Source organism: Lepisma saccharinum, chromosome 26 (genome assembly GCF_977018435.1).
Source record: "Lepisma saccharinum chromosome 26, izLepSacc3.1, whole genome shotgun sequence".
Taxonomy (NCBI): domain Eukaryota; kingdom Metazoa; phylum Arthropoda; class Insecta; order Zygentoma; family Lepismatidae; genus Lepisma; species Lepisma saccharinum.
Window position 1 is genome coordinate 1,607,984 of NC_139254.1, and position 22,117 is coordinate 1,630,100.

General features: G+C 43.5%; 1 protein-coding gene across 1 annotated transcript in view; it reads right to left on the reverse strand.

Moving 5' to 3' along the window:
• Positions 1-22,117, reverse strand: part of LOC145979846 (phospholipase A-2-activating protein-like) — a 52,661-nt gene that overhangs the window by 12,327 nt on the left and 18,217 nt on the right. The window contains exon 7 of the mRNA XM_083112881.1: positions 12,622-12,811. Coding sequence (XP_082969007.1) covers positions 12,622-12,811 — 190 coding nt within the window. The remainder of the gene's footprint in view (positions 1-12,621; positions 12,812-22,117) is intronic.

Here is a 22,117-nt window from a genome sequence, read left to right on the forward strand (position 1 = left end):
GTCAACAACAGCGCACCTAGCGGTAGCCAGAGAACTACAAACAAAATACGCACACCAAGCAACAGTACAGCAAGTTCCAACGAGGATGGTGGCAGTGGCCACTGAAATTAATCAAAAAAGAAAAAACAGCTTCGTGGATAAAAGTGAGTACTAGTATTATGAGACGTATCCGCCAGTGGAGGGGTCTTCCCTACATTCCACCGCGTGACAAGAACCTCCAACTCAAATTTCAACCTTGCCCGAAACTCCCAACTAAATTCCTAAACCATTCAATCTGTTCTCGTACGTCTCGCCAGTAGCGCTAGAAGCTATGACTGGAGGGCCACAAGTGAAACTTATGTTCATATAATGTGATTCCAAATAAAATTAATAAACTTCCTAGGGAAACCACCTTTCGTTGCCGAATAAACGCTCGCTTTAGGTAATGTGGAGCCTAACTTCCACAATAAACCACAAAGTCTTTCATTTATTTATTAACAAACTATACCTTTCCTTTAGGTACACCCTGTACGTTAAGTTAAGTCAAACCTGATTAAGTCTTCAAGTTGGTAGTTATCAAATTACATAACACTATCCGACTTTCTCATTGAACTAAAATGTACCCCCTTTTTAGGCACACCCTATATGCAGAATTAGACCAAACTCAAATAATCCTTCTGATTATTCATACGAATCTCGTGCTTTGAAATTTCATTTCTCAAAGTGACAGGATATACTAAACTGGTATGCCACCTGGGATCAAAACCACTGACAATTCCCGCGAGAGATGAAACTAGAACTTTACTTAAGGCCTATGCCACCATACAAGATTCCCTTGAAATTACCATGGAACTATCATTCCGATGATTGTAAATATAAATTCAAGCTAAAACCGGTTAACTTGATAATAGTAATGTATGCCCGTAGATATTATCATAATCCCAATATTACCGACAATTCTCAGGATGAAAAGTGGGAGGTGGGCTTCCCCCCTTCTGGAAAGAAACTGGTATTAGTACACAAAATGCTAATATATTCTACACACTGAGGTATACCCTTTGGGTTAAATTGCAACACCGCGAGTTAACAATAGGAACTTTATTCATTACTTAACATGAAAAAGAAATCGTATATTAGGTTCACAATCATTATTCAACGCTGAACAAAGGCCATACGTTAAATATCAACTACCTACATTTTGCTCGTGTCTGTATGAAACTGTTATTTTGCCACTGCTCAAAAATTTCTGGAAGTACACCGATCGGTGACAGACAACACTTTAATATCACTCAAAGGATGGCGGTGTACCATTTATTCAATCTTTCCCGACTCTATGCATCTCTTACAGATATGGATGCGTAATAAAAATAATAAACATCAGCCGGAATTCAAAATGAACTTATCATTAGACTTTTGTTTTTAAATGAGACGTTGGTCACATAAACAACGAATTTTACTGAGATTTCAACATCTACTTTGATAAGAGCTAAATCATGTGATATCATGCGTCACGTGACCTTGACCTAATTACGCCTTTGCGCTACATACAAACCAATGAATGAGAAATCAATACTCTTTTACAGACAATATGAATAGATTACCTATGTTGTTCATAAATGTTTATTATGACTAGTCAACGATATTCTTTCACGTAGCTATTCTTAGAATCCTTTGTTACCGACCACGTTTTGCGGTATTGCGTTAACGCTAATATGTTATGGCCATAACCCGTTGCACACGAATGCTAGCATAATGCAGAATGCGATGATTGGTGGTTTTCTCAATTATCCTTACATCAGCATCTGGTAGTCACTTAAATATATAAAGAATTTTCGTACTTACATAGTCACTGTGCATATCAACCATCAATTCCTGTAAGCCGAAAAGAAATTCACTTATCCTTCGTAATAGCGTCCATCGGCTTCATCTTTTCATCAAATCGTCAAACATCAACTTTCGTGCTCAAATCGTGCTATTTATATCAACTCGTACGTCCATGATTGAGCGGATATCCCTCGATTTCCATCATCATGTCCAATTTACTCGTCCATTATTTCTCCTTTTCCCTCCAGAATCCTTTTCGTTCCGTCCTTTCTTCCGGGTTTTCCAAACACTCCGATCCTGCCGTACTCTCTACCTCAGATCTTATGCACATTCATTCTTCCCAAGATGAATGCATAAATCCCAGATGATTTCGTATTAATAGTACAATTTGCATAATGTCATTACTTAATTAAATTATAATTCACAGCAGTATTTTTATAACAAGCGACTAAAAAAAATAAGAAAGAAGACTATTTCTTTACAAAGTGTCAACCGAGGACATCTATTGAGTACCATTGGTATTACAAAAGAACTTCGAATGTATTACCGCCTACTGCTGCCATCTCACGTGCAAACAATAAATTAGGTAACTTGTTACGCTAAATAAGCAATTTGAGGTTGGCAGTCCTGAATCAAATATCTTACAAATACTCACTTGAGTATATAGCAAATTAATTCACAGCAGAATGTCGCTTATGACAAAGTTTGTCATAAATGGCGCCCAACAAGGGCTGAACCCATTACACTAACATCTCTCCTTGAAATTCAACACCTTACAAACATCTCACTTCAAAATACACACATAGACATTAGACATACTGCACAAGATTTACATAATAGCTAATTATGAATTATAATATACATTATTTACACGAATCTGATCTTGCTACAAGATAAAGTTGCATGCCTTTTACCAAAGAGTAAGAAGCCCAAGCTCGCACTTGTCACCCTTTCCTGAAGTACCTCAATATAGATACTGACTCCTGAATACCCCTTCAGTCATATGTTGACCTGCCGTGAGATTATGCCCACTTGACAAGACTGTCCGCCGTTGGCATAAACTCATGTGGCCGTCGCAATCACGAACCTTCCTTCGCCACTAACCCTTACAACTGAACTACATCTTTATTAGAATGAACAGTTTTGCACAAGTCTAAAAGATTAGGCTTAATATCTGTAATAATATCCAATCCCATAGCCATAACCTTCTGCAACCAATATCTTAATTTCTCCTCAGTGCAACTCCACACTTTACAATTTTCAATGGAATGATTTTCCAATATTTCTCCAGTTAAGCAATCTACCAAATTTAACATAGAATCATGGGTATTTTTTATACATAAGTACGGTCCTAAGTAAAGTTCACAATACTTTTTTATAACCTTGTCACTCAAGTTGCCAAGTTGATGGTTTTTAACAAAGACTAAATCCCCCATTTTAATAGCTGGTCTGTTGAATCTTCTCTCATTGATTTGATTCAGATTATTTCGTCTTTTAGAAGAACTCGACCAACTTGCCATCAGCAATTTTGAATCCCAAGTGCCATTCCCAACATCGTTAAGTATAGAATGAAAGTCTACAAGTTTTCTACTCACATTCAGTCTCAGTTCAGCAGGAGTGAAACCTGTTTGTGACGATACTGAATTATTCAAAAGGAAGAGAGCTTGCTCAATCCTCTCAGGCCATTTTGCATGATTATCGAAACATAAGACCCTCATAAGCCTATTTAGTTCACTATGGTAACGTTCTACCATATTTGAGGAAGGATGATATGTTGGAGTATATGCAACCTTTACTCCCCGCTTCTCCATCGCCTCCTGAAACAACTTTGACCTAAATTGTGGTCCGTTATCTGTAAATACCTGCATAGGTATGCTAAGATGAACAAAATAAATTTTTATCAATTTCGCGATGACAGTTTGAGCATTACTATTTACAACTGGATAAGCAACTAAGTATCTGGATGCGGCATCCAAAACCGTGAACAAGAATCTTTCCTTTTTAGGCCCCGACGCGAACGGTCCTTGTAAGTCCAAAAACAAAGTATGGCCTGGTCTATCAATTATATGAGACCTTGAAACAAATTTTGACGGATGCTTATTGGGTTTCGTTCTTTCGCAAACATCACAGTCCCTGACAAAATCTTTGATGTCATTCTTCATGTTCTTCCAGTGAAAACTTTTGAAAATCAGAGCGAGAGTTTTAGCTACGCCGAAATGTCCCGAGTTATCATGACAATGTATTAAGATCCTACCGATCAAATTTATTGGTACACAAATCCTCAATTTACTCGGATCATGAAAATCCTTGATATATAAAATTTCGTCCTGTACAACATAAGTTTGGCCCCAAGACCTTGAGCGAGACACACTGGACTGTACCTCTCCCAATACGTGAGAGATAATTTCTTTCAGGTAGGGATCTTCCCTTTGCGCCGAAACCAATTCCTCCTTGGTTAAGTTTAAGCTACCTAAGGACTGAGCACCTGAACAATTAACGTTAAACTCTGAGAGGGTCACACCAGGAAAACTACGACTAAGAGTATCAGCCACAACGTTTTCTGATCCCTTACAGTACTGCACCACAAAAGAATATTCTTGTATCTGTATAAACCATCGGGTGAGTCTGGCGTTCCAGGTATGAGCGGTCTCGAGCCAGGTAAGCGCCTTGTGGTCAGTGATTACTATAAACTGCCTTCCTTTGAGAAAGGAGGAGAATTTTGATATCGTAAAGAGTATTGCTAAAACTTCTATCTCAGTCGAAGTATAAGATTTTTCGTACGATTTCAGCAACCTGCTTACAAACCCCAAGGGTCTGATGTGATCGTCTACCATCTGATAACAGAAACCTCCTATCCCCACCAAAGATGCATCGGTCTGAATGTAAAATTTTTTCTCAAAGTCCGGATAAAACAAAGTAACCTCCCTTTTGACTACCTCTTTTAATTCTTTAAAAGCATCATCCGCTTCTACACTCCATTTCCACTTACTTTTCTGTTTGAGAAGTTCATAAAGGGGGTGTGCCAACATTGAATAGTCACGAATGTACTTGCTCAACCAATTGAAGCAACCCAGAACCCTCTGTAGTTGTTTTAGGTTCTCCGGCTTTGGTAATTGTTCTATGCTTACGACATAGGCTGGATCTTTATGATAGCCTTGAGTGGATATGACATGGCCAAGAAACTTTAACTCTTGTACCACAAATTTGCACTTCTCCACTTTCAATGTAAATCCTGCACGTTTCAATCTGGACAGCACTAACCTTACATGTTCAAGATGGGACTCGAAATCTTGGGATTTAATGATTATGTCATCGACATATACAACAGTGAAGTCGCTAAAGGATCCAAGAACACGGTTCATCACATCGACAAACACTGAAGTACCATTAACTGACCCAAATACCACTCTCTTGAACTGGTATAATATCCCATCAAACGAAAAGGCCGTAAATTTTCTACTGTCTGGATCGAGAGGAACCTGCCAATAGGCATTTCCCAAATCAAGGGATGTGAAGTATTTGCACCCCTGGAATGATGTCAGTAACTCGTTAATCTTCAGCGGTGCAAGTTGCTTGAGTTTGACATGCTGATTGATCCTTTTTAGATCAACACATAACCTGATAGCACCATCGGGTTTTGGAACAACCAGCAAAGGTGAATGGTATTCTGAATCAGAAAGTTCTATTACGTTCCATTCAAGCATCTGATTCAGCTGTTCCTTTACCTTTGCACGATACGCATATGGAATGGGATAGTTTTTTCGTACAATGGGTTCGTTCGTGTCTAGCTCCATCCTATGCACATATTCCTTGCATAAACCCGGTACTTCGGTAAACATGTCTTGAAACTCTTGTAACATTGCAATTAATTGCGAAGAATGAGATTCGTCTAGAAATAAGGATCGTTTAATTTGATCGCCGAATTCAGAAAAACATTTGCTCGAGGAGTCTTGTGAACAACAAACTTCTCTTATACTTAAATCTTGAGGACTTGGATCGACCTGTTCTAGTGGAGTAAACCTCAGGAAAACCTTACCATTGGGTGTATTATAAAAAAAGGCATTTAAATCAAAATTTAGCTCACCGTGAATTTTGTAGATAACATCTAAACCCAACAACAAAGGTACACTTAAACTCCTTACCACCACTAATTGAACAAATACGTCATGCCCACCTAAACTAATCATTAACTTAGTGATTCCATCTACTGCTTTTGATTTAGTTCCAGTATAGTCAAACAGCCTGATGTGTGAAGCAGGCTCCAATCTTGGCCTAGAAATAATGGAAGACAATTCTTTCCACGCATCATAGGACAGTAAGCTCAGTTCAGCCCCACTATCACAGAGCGCGTTAAATTCCCTATCAAGAATTTTTACTTTTATCAGGGCAGAACCTTTATCATGAAAATCTACATTAATCGGTATTTTAGAACTAATCTGATCACAAAAATCTGAATCAGAATCACTATTGTACATATTTACAAATCGAATGGCAGGAATGGTTACTGTACTCCCGCCCCCTGCGCATGGACGAAAGTTCCCCTGACGTTTTCCGAACCTCTACTAACAACTGACTCCCGGGATTGCACACCCTCATACTGGACCCCTGACTCCACTACACGTTGAGTTTCACGAATAGGTTGACTCCTACCTAAATTCTGTAAGACCCCTACTTGTCTCAAATACTCCAGCGCTAGTAACATGCCATATCGGTTCCAGTGCACTTTATCTATTCTCCTATGAGAAGGATTGCCTAAGAAACTTTTGAACAGCTCCTCACGAATATTAGCATTATCTATCAGAAACAACGAACTCAGGTCATGTACCTTGACAATATCACCCTCCTTAAGAGAGCGAATGAACTCGTTAATTTCGTGCCATTTACGCCAGACAACACTATCTTTGGATTTCATAACTTTCGGAATGGGTGGAAGGCAAAGAAGTGTAATATCCTTAACTCTTTCCTTTAAAAGATCAACAATCTCCTTCAAATTTCTTTTAATTTCATCACCAGGCCTAAAATTTAAAATATCATTTGTGCCTACCATGACCACAACAGAATCAGCCAATTTAGGAGCAGACCTTATACGTGCTTTTAATTGTTCTGAGGTTTGACCACTTACTGACAAACCGATTCGACGGTTACCGTCCTCATCAATACTGACTTGATGGTCACCAAACTTTTGTGCTAATCTGACAAACATGCTGTCACCAATGAACTGTTTGTCTTCCAACATGGGTCCAGACAAGTCAATCCCAGAACCCCTCGCACCCCTATTTACGGACGAGCTGGTATTTACAGGAGGATTACTTTTATGATCACCCACATCACCCCCTACGATGTGAGATCTGCTTCGTTTCCCTGCCACAAGTTCTCAGGAATGAAGGTAGTACTAGATCGAAACATTTTTGACTTTGGACTAGTCCGCCCATCTTTCCTGACCGCCAACGGTGACCTTTTCTGAATTTGAGATTCACACTTAAGAGAAGCATCAGCATCCTGAGAATTTATAGACACCTTATTTACCCCTACCTTGTTGCTCTTTGGCTTGGAGAAAGGATTCGGCTCCCTTTTCAAATTTACCTCTTTTAAGGATTCGAAATTCTCGATTGCATGGATCGCATCAGAGAATGAAGAAAGGTCAGCCATTACAAAGTGTTCTCTCAATTTGTACGGTAATAACGTACTGAGCTGAGCAATGATTTGTGTCTCTTCTGCATTAGGTTGAATTGATCTAAGTAATTTATAGTTCTTAGAGAAGAATTGCAAGACACTCTCCTCTGAAGAACGAACATAAGGGGAATTCAAGATCTTAGCTAGGCAAGAGCTACGCCATCTCGAACTTTCATAATGGCCAATAAACTCCTCCTTAAAGTGCTTGTATGAAAGAAGGTCAGTCTTTCTTCCATTGTACCATACTTTAGCACTATCTAGCAATAATTTTGGGACATAATTAAATTAAGATACTCATTTTCGTCTAAATTGTACAAACTCAAAAGTTCCTCGACCTTTTGTAAGAACTCTGTTGGAGTGACATCTGTGATAATACCATTGAATTTAGGAAACTTCAGTAAGTCTTGCGGTTTAACCTGAACTACATTCCTGGGTGACGAACGACGAACCTCTCGAACACCTGAATTATCCTGATCACCACCCTCTCCTAGGTCTACCTTATCTTTATGCTTCAAAGATTTTCTGTAGCGGGATTTCATGGATCTCCTTTTACTACTAGAAGAAGCCCCTTCCCCTATTTCCACGTTACTACTCGAAGAATCTCTACTTGTTGGCCCCCTCACTTGGTGAGAGCCAAGTTTGAACATAATATGGTTAACCTCAGCATCCGAATCCTCCGTCGAAGTTGCCTTATCAACCCCACGTTTTCGGGAGATCAAACCCCCTTTCAAAAGAAGCCTTTCATTTTCCACTGTATCATGATTCGTCCCCAAAGAACGTCTATCTTCTAAACAAGTGATCATGTGATTGAATTTTCCCATCGACATATCTAATGATTTGAGGGTAGAAAGTATTTCTGTTGACACCATGTCACCACCCAGATTACCTTTCACCCCACACTGGGTTGCAGCTTCCTGAACAAGCAATTGAGATGAAGAAGGTTCGACCCTCTCAGACTTCACGCGATCTACTAGCTTTTCAACCTCTTCCCGCGTTCGCAGCGCCACCTGTACCATTTCCCCTTTACTATCCTGTACTCTATCTCTGATCTTCTCATCTATCTGACCCTTAAAGATCTCAAACTGTTCCATCTGCCCTATTTTCATTCGATCCAAAACTTCATGAACACCCTGTACCTCATCATCTAGTCTGCTAGATAATGCATCATATTTTTTCTCTACCGCCTCTGCCCTGGTCATACACTCCACACGATACTGGGTTACGCAACGCCGAAGTTCTTCTGTTTCAGATTTCAGCTTTGAAATATGATCCGCGGTATCTCTTTGCATTTGAGCCAGGTCAGATCTGAGTAGCTCTGTAGTCTTTTCATGACTCGCTTGTAACTCAGACCTGAGCGATTCGTTTGATTTTTCAAAGTTCTCTTGAGTCTCTTTCTTGCTCTGCATAACTAGAGCAAAGAGGGCTTCAAGAGTTACTGGTTCTTTCTCAGTACCCATTTTACTAGTCAAAGAAAATTATATAAAAAAAAACAAAAATTCAATTTTTTTTTTGTAAAGTTACAACTGTAGCCACTCAGCCACTGAGTCTCATAATCTTATATGAGACGTATCCGCCAGTGGAGGGGTCTTCCCTACATTCCACCGCGTGACAAGAACCTCCAACTCAAATTTCAACCTTGCCCGAAACTCCCAACTAAATTCCTAAACCATTCAATCTGTTCTCGTACGTCTCGCCAGTAGCGCTAGAAGCTATGACTGGAGGGCCACAAGTGAAACTTATGTTCATATAATGTGATTCCAAATAAAATTAATAAACTTCCTAGGGAAACCACCTTTCGTTGTCGAATAAACGCTCGCTTTAGGTAATGTGGAGCCTAACTTCCACAATAAACCACAAAGTCTTTCATTTATTTATTAACAAACTATACCTTTCCTTTAGGTACACCCTGTACGTTAAGTTAAGTCAAACCTGATTAAGTCTTCAAGTTGGTAGTTATCAAATTACATAACACTATCCGACTTTCTCATTGAACTAAAATGTACCCCCTTTTTAGGCACACCCTATATGCAGAATTAGACCAAACTCAAATAATCCTTCTGATTATTCATACGAATCTCGTGCTTTGAAATTTCATTTCTCAAAGTGACAGGATATACTAAACTGGTATGCCACCTGGGATCAAAACCACTGACAATTCCCGCGAGAGATGAAACTAGAACTTTACTTAAGGCCTATGCCACCATACAAGATTCCCTTGAAATTACCATGGAACTATCATTCCGATGATTGTAAATATAAATTCAAGCTAAAACCGGTTAACTTGATAATAGTAATGTATGCCCGTAGATATTATCATAATCCCAATATTACCGACAATTCTCAGGATGAAAAGTGGGAGGTGGGCTTCCCCCCTTCTGGAAAGAAACTGGTATTAGTACACAAAATGCTAATATATTCTACACACTGAGGTATACCCTTTGGGTTAAATTGCAACACCGCGAGTTAACAATAGGAACTTTATTCATTACTTAACATGAAAAAGAAATCGTATATTAGGTTCACAATCATTATTCAACGCTGAACAAAGGCCATACGTTAAATATCAACTACCTACATTTTGCTCGTGTCTGTATGAAACTGTTATTTTGCCACTGCTCAAAACTTTCTGGAAGTACACCGATCGGTGACAGACAACACTTTAATATCACTCAAAGGATGGCGGTGTACCTTTTATTCAATCTTTCCCGACTCTATGCATCTCTTACAGATATGGATGCGTAATAAAAATAATAAACATCAGCCGGAATTCAAAATGAACTTATCATTAGACTTTTGTTTTTAAATGAGACGTTGGTCACATAAACAACGAATTTTACTGAGATTTCAACATCTACTTTGATAAGAGCTAAATCATGTGATATCATGCGTCACGTGACCTTGACCTAATTACGCCTTTGCGCTACATACAAACCAATGAATGAGAAATCAATACTCTTTTACAGACAATATGAATAGATTACCTATGTTGTTCATAAATGTTTATTATGACTAGTCAACGATATTCTTTCACGTAGCTATTCTTAGAATCCTTTGTTACCGACCACGTTTTGCGGTATTGCGTTAACGCTAATATGTTATGGCCATAACCCGTTGCACACGAATGCTAGCATAATGCAGAATGCGATGATTGGTGGTTTTCTCAATTATCCTTACATCAGCATCTGGTAGTCACTTAAATATATAAAGAATTTTCGTACTTACATAGTCACTGTGCATATCAACCATCAATTCCTGTAAGCCGAAAAGAAATTCACTTATCCTTCGTAATAGCGTCCATCGGCTTCATCTTTTCATCAAATCGTCAAACATCAACTTTCGTGCTCAAATCGTGCTATTTATATCAACTCGTACGTCCATGATTGAGCGGATATCCCTCGATTTCCATCATCATGTCCAATTTACTCGTCCATTATTTCTCCTTTTCCCTCCAGAATCCTTTTCGTTCCGTCCTTTCTTCCGGGTTTTCCAAACACTCCGATCCTGCCGTACTCTCTACCTCAGATCTTATGCACATTCATTCTTCCCAAGATGAATGCATAAATCCCAGATGATTTCGTATTAATAGTACAATTTGCATAATGTCATTACTTAATTAAATTATAATTCACAGCAGTATTTTTATAACAAGCGACTAAAAAAAAATAAGAAAGAAGACTATTTCTTTACAAAGTGTCAACCGAGGACATCTATTGAGTACCATTGGTATTACAAAAGAACTTCGAATGTATTACCGCCTACTGCTGCCATCTCACGTGCAAACAATAAATTAGGTAACTTGTTACGCTAAATAAGCAATTTGAGGTTGGCAGTCCTGAATCAAATATCTTACAAATACTCACTTGAGTATATAGCAAATTAATTCACAGCAGAATGTCGCTTATGACAAAGTTTGTCATAGTATCTCCGTATTTATCTACTACCGCATCTCTCTTTTCCCAATTATGAAATTAACGAATTTTTGAATGAAGAAATATAAATTATATAAGACAAAGAGAGGAAATAATTGATCTTTGAACGTTCTAGTGGAGTTGCAAGGGGAAATGTAACAAAGGATAAATTAATAGTTTTTTGGGTGTCAGATGCAACACAATACAAACCAAAAGTAAATCAAAAACTTAAATTAAACAATGTGTAAAATAGCTTCTACTATTAAGTAAATTATGAACAATGCTTAAATTTCTTTCCAAATTACAATTTTAGATGATAGAATAAAATTATAGCATTGCATTTAATTTTAGAAATAGAGATTGGCATAGAATGCCTCCTTTGTATTACAGTAATTATGTCTGTGAGAATAAACAACCCTGCCAGTTATGAAGGACAAACATAATAATCAACTGCTGCAAATTCACTGGAGCAGAAGGATAAAGGATGCCATAGCTATCACTCAGAAAAAAACTAACATCAACAAAGATATCGGAATTGAGCTTGCACATTTGGTCTTGGAACATATTTCTCTAGAACAAAACTAATCCAATGTATGCAAATCCAAGCTGAGTTGATCACAATCCTTTTCCTGAACCACCACACATATATTTGAATGCTATGTGAAACAGACATTGCTGAAACATCTCATTATTTCATGTTGCTTTTTTGATAAAGGAGTGGCACCCTTAACTCTCTGTAGCCCCTCGAGAAAATGAAATATGATGATAAATGAACATTTTCAGTTATTTTTAGCTTGCGTAAATGTTTTGTTGTGTAGTAAAGTACATCTGTTATCTTACCATGAAGCAGAAGTGTGTGAAGGCTTCATGTAAGTGAATATAGCACCCAACACAACGTTCCACAACAGCAGCTAGATCTTTACGTCATTAGGTTAGGAGGGTTAGGTTTGGAGCTGACAGCAATTTCTGACATATTTTTTTCGCTATTTGAGTGTGCATACAAATTGTTGTTAGTAATAAAAAGCGAAGAAACTACTCCGAAATTGTAGGTTTTTACTTACGCGGGCCATACTTTGAGATCAATTATCTCCATTATTTATGTTTTCCTCATTCTGGAACAATTTTATATTATGCAAAACATCAATATCTGAAGGAGTAAGGAAAACAGTGTTTTCTGTTAACGTAACTTATCTACGTACTGTGTACAATTAGGAGTAAGTTATATGGACACACTGACCTTGCCCTCGTATAGAGTTTTCCCCGAGGTTCCTTGCGTGCCACCAGCTGCCCCAATCACATCTCCAACCTTGACCCACTCACTCTGACCGGCATTCCAGCTGTAGCAGAAGACGTTCTCACCTTCCCTCACGAGCTTCGTCTGCCCATCCTGACGACCTGGCTCGTACAGAACCTCCTTCCCAGGCAGGCTGAAGGAATGGAACACAATTAAGTACCAATTCATCTCACTTTCAGAATTCTCATTTATGAGCTTCTTTCGCGACAGCTATAAATGCAATAACCATAAACAGTAAGGTATAAAGTAAGGAGGGATGACATCGGAAATTTGATATTGTGATATATTGTCAATATGATATGACATTTTCCTATATCATGACGATATATTGCAGACATGATATATATCGCTAAAATATCGTGACGATATATTACTAACACTATATATATATATATATATATATATATATATATATATATATATATATAAAGTGAAAGAGGAGAGAGGAAACACTCACCGGACAAAGAAAAAATTCAAATTTTCGTGATGGTATGTCACATCTTCAGGAGTAGAGAGACGTTGTAGAACTAAGTGACAAGATGGAAGAGTAAGCGTGACCTGCAGTATTGCCAGGTCCCGAAAAAAAAAAAAAAAGTGTTGACGTTGACAGTACCACAAAATATATATATATATATATGGTTCTTTCCCCTGGCTTGTCGAAAACTGTGAGTGGTGGGGGGGGGTTGGTTGGGAAAAGGTGGTGGTGAGGGTGAGGATAGGGGATGAGGGCCGCTACTGGGTGGCCTTGTTCAGGCCTGGAGGTGTGGTTGCATTCATGGTCGATATGTAGGCCCTCTCCCATCTTCTACGTATTTAGGTGTTGGTGGATTGGGGCAAGGAGTGGACGATCGCTACCTGGAAGCAGTCATTAAAAGGAATATTGTGGTGATTGGTGTGAATGGCAACAGCAAAGTCCAGGTTTTGGGAAGAGGAGCGGTGGTTGTTGATGCGGAGGTTCAGGGCTGTGGATGTTTCCCCCAGGTAGAAGCTCCCACAGATGTTGCACGTGAGGATATAAATTAGGTTAGAGCTGTTGCAGGTTCCTTTGGGGTAGAGGGTAAATTTGCCGGTGGCAGTGTGGATCTGGAGGGTGCGGGAAGTGACAAATATGGGGCAGGTTTTGCACCTTGGGCGGTTGCATTTGTGGGCAGGTGCGAGTTGATTGTGAGTAGGTGGATTGTGGTTGACCAGGATGTTTTGGAGATTGGGAGGGCGTTTGAAGACAACTCTGGGCTTGTCGGGGAAGATATTTCTGGTGTCAGGATCACTGTGCAGGATGGGAAGGAGGGAACGTAGAGTGTGTCTGATTTTGTTGAGGTGGGGGTGATATTGGGTGACAAGTGCAGGGGGATCGGTGGCAGGTTTCTTGGTGAGAGTGTATGTCACATCCCTTTACACAAATATTCCCCATGCCCATGGCCTCCCTGCCACGGAATCATTCCTTAACAGCCGACCCAAACCCCACAATCCCAGCACTCACTTCCTGATACAACTAGCCAACCTTGTACTTACCTGCAACAACTTCTACTTCGGTGACCAACATTACCTGCAGATACGTGGCACAGCTATGGGTACCCGCATGGGCCCCTCTTATGCCAACCTGTTCATGGGCAGGCTGGAACAGGAATTCCTTGACTCCCAGCAACTGAAACCACTCCTCTGGCTAAGATTCATTGATGACATTTTTCTCCTCTGGACACATGGCGAACCCTCCCTCACAACATTCCTAAACCGACTAAATGAGTTCACCACCCTCAAATTCACCTGGTTCCACTCCAAAGACCAAGTGACCTTCCTCGATGTGGACATCCACATTGCGGGAGACCACTTGGAAACATCCATACATATCAAACCAACCAACCACCTCCAGTATCTCCACTACTCCAGCTCACACCCCTACCACACCAAAAAAGCCATCCCATTTTCCCTTGCCCTCAGAGGCCAGCGCCTCAACTCATCCCCCTCATCCCGCCAAAACTACAACCTACGCCTGCACCAAGCCCTAACCAACCGTGGCTACCCCTCCACCCTCATCAACAAACAAATCACTAGAGCTAACTCCCACAACCGCACCAAACAACCCAAAACCAACCCTCCAACTCTGATCACCCAATACCACCCTCACATTACGAAAATCAGACATACCCTCAACTCCCTCCTCCCCATCCTGCACAGTGATCCCGAGACCAGAGACATCTTTCGGGAAAAACCTAGGGTCGTCTTCCGTCGCCCCCCCCCCCCAACCTCCAAAACATCTTGGTCCGAAACACCCCCACCCCTTCTGCACCCCTTCCCCCAGCCCACAGGTGCAACAAACCCAGATGCAAGACCTGCCCCATACTCATCACCTCCCCCACCCTCCTGATCCCTACAGCGGCAGGTGAGTTCACCCTTCACCCTAAGGGCACCTGCCACTCATCCAACCTAATTTACACTCTCATCTGTCAAATCTGCGGCAACTTCTACCTAGGCGAAACCTCCACCCCCTTGAATCTAAGGATAAATAATCACCGGTCCTCCACCCAAAACTCCGATTTCACAGTTGCCATCCACACCAACAGCCATAACACCACCTTCAATAACTGCTTCCGTGTTGCCATCATCCACCTTTTACCCCCCCGCTCCGACACATCTTTCCGCAGGCGATGGGAAAGGGCCTATATAGCAGGCATGCACGCCACTATACCCCCCGGACTCAACCTAGCCAACCAGTAACTCTTTCCTCTCCTCCCCCAAACTACCCACTTACCTTACAGTAAACACTGGCTAAAGTATTTCGTGTTTCCTTTCAACTGTTTCTGGCAACACTGACCGTAGAGACGCTACGGTCAGTATTCTGTGCCTCTACTCAAAGTGTCGTCGATCTTTTATCTACCTTCTTGAAAATGCGACTCAGATCGCGAAATATTGAATTATTTCTATTCGTGTGGTAAGTGTTTACTGTCTCCTTCATTATTTGTATTTATCCGCCCTTCTGGCACCATTTCTAACCCTATTCCTGTGTTTTTTCCTATATATATATATATATATAAAAATCAAATAAGGTAAAAGGAAACACTCACCGGACAGTAGGAAAATTCAAAATTTTCGCTAATCTATAGCATCATCGGTGTGAGAAGAAACAGAAGACGGAACCGGAAGTTGGGGTCCTGCAGAGTTGCCAGGTCCCCATTGAAGAAGAAGCGGTGCGTAGAACGAAAAAAACACTGTTTCGTCACCAGGCTCGTCGTAAACTGTGAGTGTGTAGGATGAGTTGGGAGGGTGGGTGAGGGTTGGGCATTACTGGGTGGCCTTGTTCAGGCCAGGTGGAGTGGTTGCACTCATGGCCGATATATAGGCCCTCTCCCATCTTTTGCGAACAGAGGTGTTGGCTGGTTGGGGTAGGAGGTGGATGATCGCTACCCGGAAGCAGTCGTTGAAACTGATGTTGTGGTGGTTGGTGTGGACGGCGACAGTGGAGTCCAGGTTGTGGGTGGAGGAGCGGTGGTTATTGATCCGGAGGTTGAGGGCCGTTGATGTTTCCCCCAGGTAAAAATCACCACAGATGTTGCAGGTGAGGATGTAGATGAGGTTTGAGGCATGGCAGGTCCCTTTGGGATGGAGGGTAAATTTGCCAGTGGCCGTGTGCACCTGGAGGATGTGAGAAGTGATGAGGATGGGACAGGTCTTGCACCTGGGTCGGTTGCATTTATGGGCAGGGGGGTGTTGGATGTGTGGTGAAGGAGTGTTGTGGACCAGGATGTTTTGGAGGTTAGGGGGGCGTTTGAAAACCACCCTGGGTTTGTCGGGAAATATGTTTTTGGTTTCGGGATCACTGTGGAGGATTGGGAGAAGAGAGTGCAGTGTGTGCCTGATTTTGTTGAGGTGGGGATGATATTGGGTGATAAGTGCAGGAGGGTTGGTGGCGGCAGGTTTCTTGGTGGTAGTGGTATGTGAGGCAGCTCGTGATATTTGCTTGGTGACCAGGATGGAGGGATATCCACGGTTAACCAGGGCCTGGTGTAGGCGGAGGTTATAATTCTGGCGGGAGGTGGGTGAAGTGTTCAGGCGCTGTCCCCTGAGGGCCAGAGAGAATGGAATTGCTTTTTTGGTGTGGAACGGGTGGGAGCTGGAGAAGTGTAGGTATTGCATGTGGTTGGTGGGTTTTATGTGGATGGAGGTAGTCAGGTGTCCTCCCTCGATGTGCACGTCCACATCCAGGAAGGTGATCTGGTTGGGGGAGTGTGTCCAGGTGAATTTTAGGGAATGGAAGTGGTTAAGTTGGTCCAGGAAGGCTGACAAGGATGGTTCTCCATGTGTCCAGAGCATGAAGATGTCGTCGATGAAGCGGAGCCAGAGGAGGGGTTGGAGGGGTTGGGTAGCCAAGAACTCTTGCTCAAGTTGGCCCATGAAGAGGTTTGCATAGGATGGGGCCATTCTGGTACCCATGGCTGTACCTCGGATCTGTAGGAAATTTTGGTTTTCGAAGGTGAAGTTGTTACAAGTGAGGACAAGGTGGGTTAGGTGGGTCAGGAAGTTGGTGCTGGGGTTGTGAGGTTTGGGTCTGCTATTGAGATAGAATTCTATGGAGCGGAGGCCATGGGAGTGAGGTATGTTGGTGTAGAGGGAAGTGACATCAATGGTGGCAAGGATGGTATTTGGGGGCAATGGTGGGAGGGTGCTGATTTTCTGGAGGAAGTGGTTGGTGTCACGGAGGTAGGAGGGCAGAGCTTTCACAAGAGGCTGGAGATGGGAGTCAACAAAGGCTGAGATTCGTTCTGTAGGTGAGTTATAGCTGGACACAATGGGTCTGCCAGGGTTGCCAGGTTTGTGGATTTTGGGCAATAGATAGAAGGTGGGGGTGCGGGGATTGTCGGGTATTAACATGGCGGTGGTACGAGCTGTTAGGCCTTCAGGTGGGCCGCGGGTGTGGATGAAGTCCCGGATTTTGGTGAGGTGTTCGGCGGATAGGTCAACTGTGGTGGGTTTGTAGGTGGAGGGGTCAGCCAGCTGGCGGTTGGCTTCCGCCAGGTAGTCTTGAGAGTTCAAGACCACCGTGGTGGACCCCTTGTCAGCTGGGAGGATTTTGATGTTGTGGTTGTTGCGGAGGTCTCTGAGAGCTTTCTGTTGGGGGGGATTGAGGTTAGGTTGGTTGTGAAAGTTATTTAAGAATGAGCTGTCAGAGGTGGTGGAAATGACGGCAGTGATGTATCTTTCCAAGGGGTGGTTGGTGGGCAGGGGGGGTGGATCTTGGGAGGAGGGGGGCTAAATTGAAGGAGGCTCGGGTGGGTTTCACTGGTAGTAGTTTGGAGTGAGGGATTTTTGGCCCAGAAATGTTGCCATCGGAGGCTGCAAGCAAATGTGTGTATGTCAAAAAGTAGGCGGAATTGGTTGGGGGGAGTTGTGGGGGAGAAGGTGAGGCCTTTGGATAAAACAGCTATTTCATCAGTGCTCAGTTTATGGCTGGATAAATTGAGTACAGTCTGGTTGTTTTTGAGTGGGTTAGGGTCATTGGTGGTCATGGATCTGGTAGGGGTGGGTTTGTCCGTGGACTGGTTGTTTCCCAAGGTGCGATGTATGGGAGTGCAGTTTTGGTTTTCAGGGGGGGTCTGTGGTGGTGTGGGAGGGGTGGGCAATGGTAGAGGGGGGTCGGGTAATAGCGGGCATGTTGGTGTGGGACTGAAATTGGGCGGCAGTGGAAGGGGAAGGGTGCAGCCAGTCTGAAAAGCTTGACGGCAGAGATTCGAGAGTTTTTGGAGGTGTTTAGTGTTAAGATCACTGGCAATGGAATGGGCGGTGTGCCAGAAGGAGTCTATTTTGTGATGGTGGTTACCTGGGGTCAGCAACAGGATTTTGGTAAGGGATTGAATAGAAATGGACAGTTCTCGGGCGCGATTTAGCTGGGATCGGTACAAGGCGTGGGTCAGTTCAATAGCGAAATTTCTCGCTAGTGGGAAAATCGTGGGTTTTATGCTTGGGGGCATGGCGGAAAACGGCAGTTTGGGTGTGAGGCTTTTGGGTGTTAGGCCTAATATCAAACATGAGTGCAGGAAGCGTGCATGGGACGTAGCTTTGGTGTAGGAAACAATAAGAGATCGCAGGCGGTTCAGTTGATAGGAGTTATACGTGAAAGGATTCATACCAAAAGTGGATAATAATGGATAAAAGCAAGGAGGGCCAAAAGGGCTAAGTAAAAATCAAATAAGGTAAAAGGAAACACTCACCGGACAGTAGGAAAATTCAAAATTTTCGCTAATTTATAGCATCATCGGTGTGAGAAGAAACAGAAGACGGGACCGGAAGTTGGGGTCCTGCAGAGTTGCCAGGTCCCCATTGAAGAAGAAGCGGTGCGTAGAACAAAAAAAACACTGTTTCGTCACCAGGCTCGTCGTAAACTGTGAGTGTGTAGGATGAGTTGGGAGGGTGGGTGAGGGTTGGGCATTACTGGGTGGCCTTGTTCAGGCCAGGTGGAGTGGTTGCACTCATGGCCGATATATAGGCCCTCTCCCATCTTTTGCGAACAGAGGTGTTGGCTGGTTGGGGTAGGAGGTGGATGATCGCTACCCGGAAGCAGTCGTTGAAACTGATGTTGTGGTGGTTGGTGTGGACGGCGACAGTGAAGTCAAGGTTGTGGGTGGAGGAGCGGTGGTTATTGATGCGGAGGTTGAGGGCCGTTGATGTTTCCCCCAGGTAAAAATCACCACAGATGTTGCAGGTGAGGATGTAGATAAGGTTTGAGGCATGGCAGGTCCCTTTGGGATGGAGGGTAAATTTGCCAGTGGCCGTGTGCACCTGGAGGGTGTGAGAAGTGATAAGGATGGGACAGGTCTTGCACCTGGGTCGGTTGCATTTATGGGCAGGGGGGTGTTGGATGTGTGGTGAAGGAGTGTTGTGGACCAGGATGTTTTGGAGGTTAGGGGGGCGTTTGAAAACCACCCTGGGTTTGTCGGGAAATATGTTTTTGGTTTCGGGATCACTGTGGAGGATTGGGAGAAGAGAGTGCAGTGTGTGCCTGATTTTGTTGAGGTGGGGATGATACTGGGTGATGAGTGCAGTTGGGTTGGTGGCAGCAGGTTTCTTGGTGGTAGTGGTATGTGAGGCAGCTCGTGATATTTGCTTGGTGACCAGGATGGAGGGATATCCACGGTTAACCAGGGCCTGGTGTAGGCGGAGGTTATAATTCTGGCGGGAGGTGGGTGAAGTGTTCAGGCGCTGTCCCCTGAGGGCCAGAGAGAATGGAATTGCTTTTTTGGTGTGGAACGGGTGGGAGCTGGAGAAGTGTAGGTATTGCATGTGGTTGGTGGGTTTTATGTGGATGGAGGTAGTCAGGTGTCCTCCCTCGATGTGCACGTCCACATCCAGGAAGGTGATCTGGTTGGGGGAGTGTGTCCAGGTGAATTTTAGGGAATGGAAGTGGTTAAGTTGGTCCAGGAAGGCTGACAAGGATGGTTCTCCATGTGTCCAGAGCATGAAGATGTCGTCGATGAAGCGGAGCCAGAGGAGGGGTTGGAGGGGTTGGGTAGCCAAGAACTCTTGCTCAAGTTGGCCCATGAAGAGGTTTGCATAGGATGGGGCCATTCTGGTACCCATGGCTGTACCTCGGATCTGTAGGAAATTTTGGTTTTCGAAGGTGAAGTTGTTACAAGTGAGGACAAGGTGGGTTAGGTGGGTCAGGAAGTTGGTGCTGGGGTTGTGAGGTTTGGGTCTGCTATTGAGATAGAATTCTATGGAGCGGAGGCCATGGGAGTGAGGTATGTTGGTGTAGAGGGAAGTGACATCAATGGTGGCAAGGATGGTATTTGGGGGCAATGGCGGGAGGGTGCTGATTTTCTGGAGGAAGTGGTTGGTGTCACGGAGGTAGGAGGGCAGAGCTTTCACAAGAGGCTGGAGATGGGAGTCAACAAAGGCTGAGATTCGTTCTGTAGGTGAGTTATAGCTGGACACAATGGGTCTGCCAGGGTTGCCAGGTTTGTGGATTTTGGGCAATAGATAGAAGGTGGGGGTGCGGGGATTGTCGGGTATTAACATGGCGGTGGTACGAGCTGTTAGGCCTTCAGGTGGGCCGCGGGTGTGGATGAAGTCCCGGATTTTGGTGAGGTGTTCGGCGGATAGGTCAACTGTGGTGGGTTTGTAGGTGGAGGGGTCAGCCAGCTGGCGGTTGGCTTCCGCCAGGTAGTCTTGAGAGTTCAAGACCACCGTGGTGGACCCCTTGTCAGCTGGGAGGATTTTGATGTTGTGGTTGTTGCGGAGGTCTCTGAGAGCTTTCTGTTGGGGGGGATTGAGGTTAGGTTGGTTGTGAAAGTTATTTAAGAATGAGCTGTCAGAGGTGGTGGAAATGACGGCAGTGATGTATCTTTCCAAGGGGTGGTTGGTGGGCAGGGGGGGTGGATCTTGGGAGGAGGGGGGGCTAAATTGAAGGAGGCTCGGGTGGGTTTCACTGGTAGTAGTTTGGAGTGAGGGATTTTTGGCCCAGAAATGTTGCCATCGGAGGCTGCGAGCAAATGTGTGTATGTCAAAAAGTAGGCGGAATTGGTTGGGGGGAGTTGTGGGGGAGAAGGTGAGGCCTTTGGATAAAACAGCTATTTCATCAGTGCTCAGTTTATGGCTGGATAAATTGAGTACAGTCTGGTTGTTTTTGAGTGGGTTAGGGTCATTGGTGGTCATGGATCTGGTAGGGGTGGGTTTGTCCGTGGACTGGTTGTTTCCCAAGGTGCGATGTATGGGAGTGCAGTTTTGGTTTTCAGGGGGGGTCTGTGGTGGTGTGGGAGGGGTGGGCAATGGTAGAGGGGGGTCGGGTAATAGCGGGCATGTTGGTGTGGGACTGAAATTGGGCGGCAGTGGAAGGGGAAGGGTGCAGCCAGTCTGAAAAGCTTGACGGCAGAGATTCGAGAGTTTTTGGAGGTGTTTAGTGTTAAGATCACTGGCAATGGAATGGGCGGTGTGCCAGAAGGAGTCTATTTTGTGATGGTGGTTACCTGGGGTCAGCAACAGGATTTTGGTAAGGGATTGAATAGAAATGGACAGTTCTCGGGCGCGATTTAGCTGGGATCGGTACATGGCGTGGGTCAGTTCAATAGCGAAATTTCTCGCTAGTGGGAAAATCGTGGGTTTTATGCTTGGGGGCATGGCGGAAAACGGCAGTTTGGGTGTGAGGCTTTTGGGTGTTAGGCCTAATATCAAACATGAGTGCAGGAAGCGTGCATGGGACGTAGCTTTGGTGTAGGAAACAATAAGAGATCGCAGGCGGTTCAGTTGATAGGAGTTATACGTGAAAGGATTCATACCAAAAGTGGATAATAATGATATTTGCTTGGTGACCAGGATGGAGGGATATCCACGGTTAACCAGGGCCTGGTGTAGGCGGAGGTTATAATTCTGGCGGGAGGTGGGTGAAGTGTTCAGGCGCAGTCCCCTGAGGGCCAGAGAGAATGGAATTGCCTTTTTGGTGTGGAACGGGTGG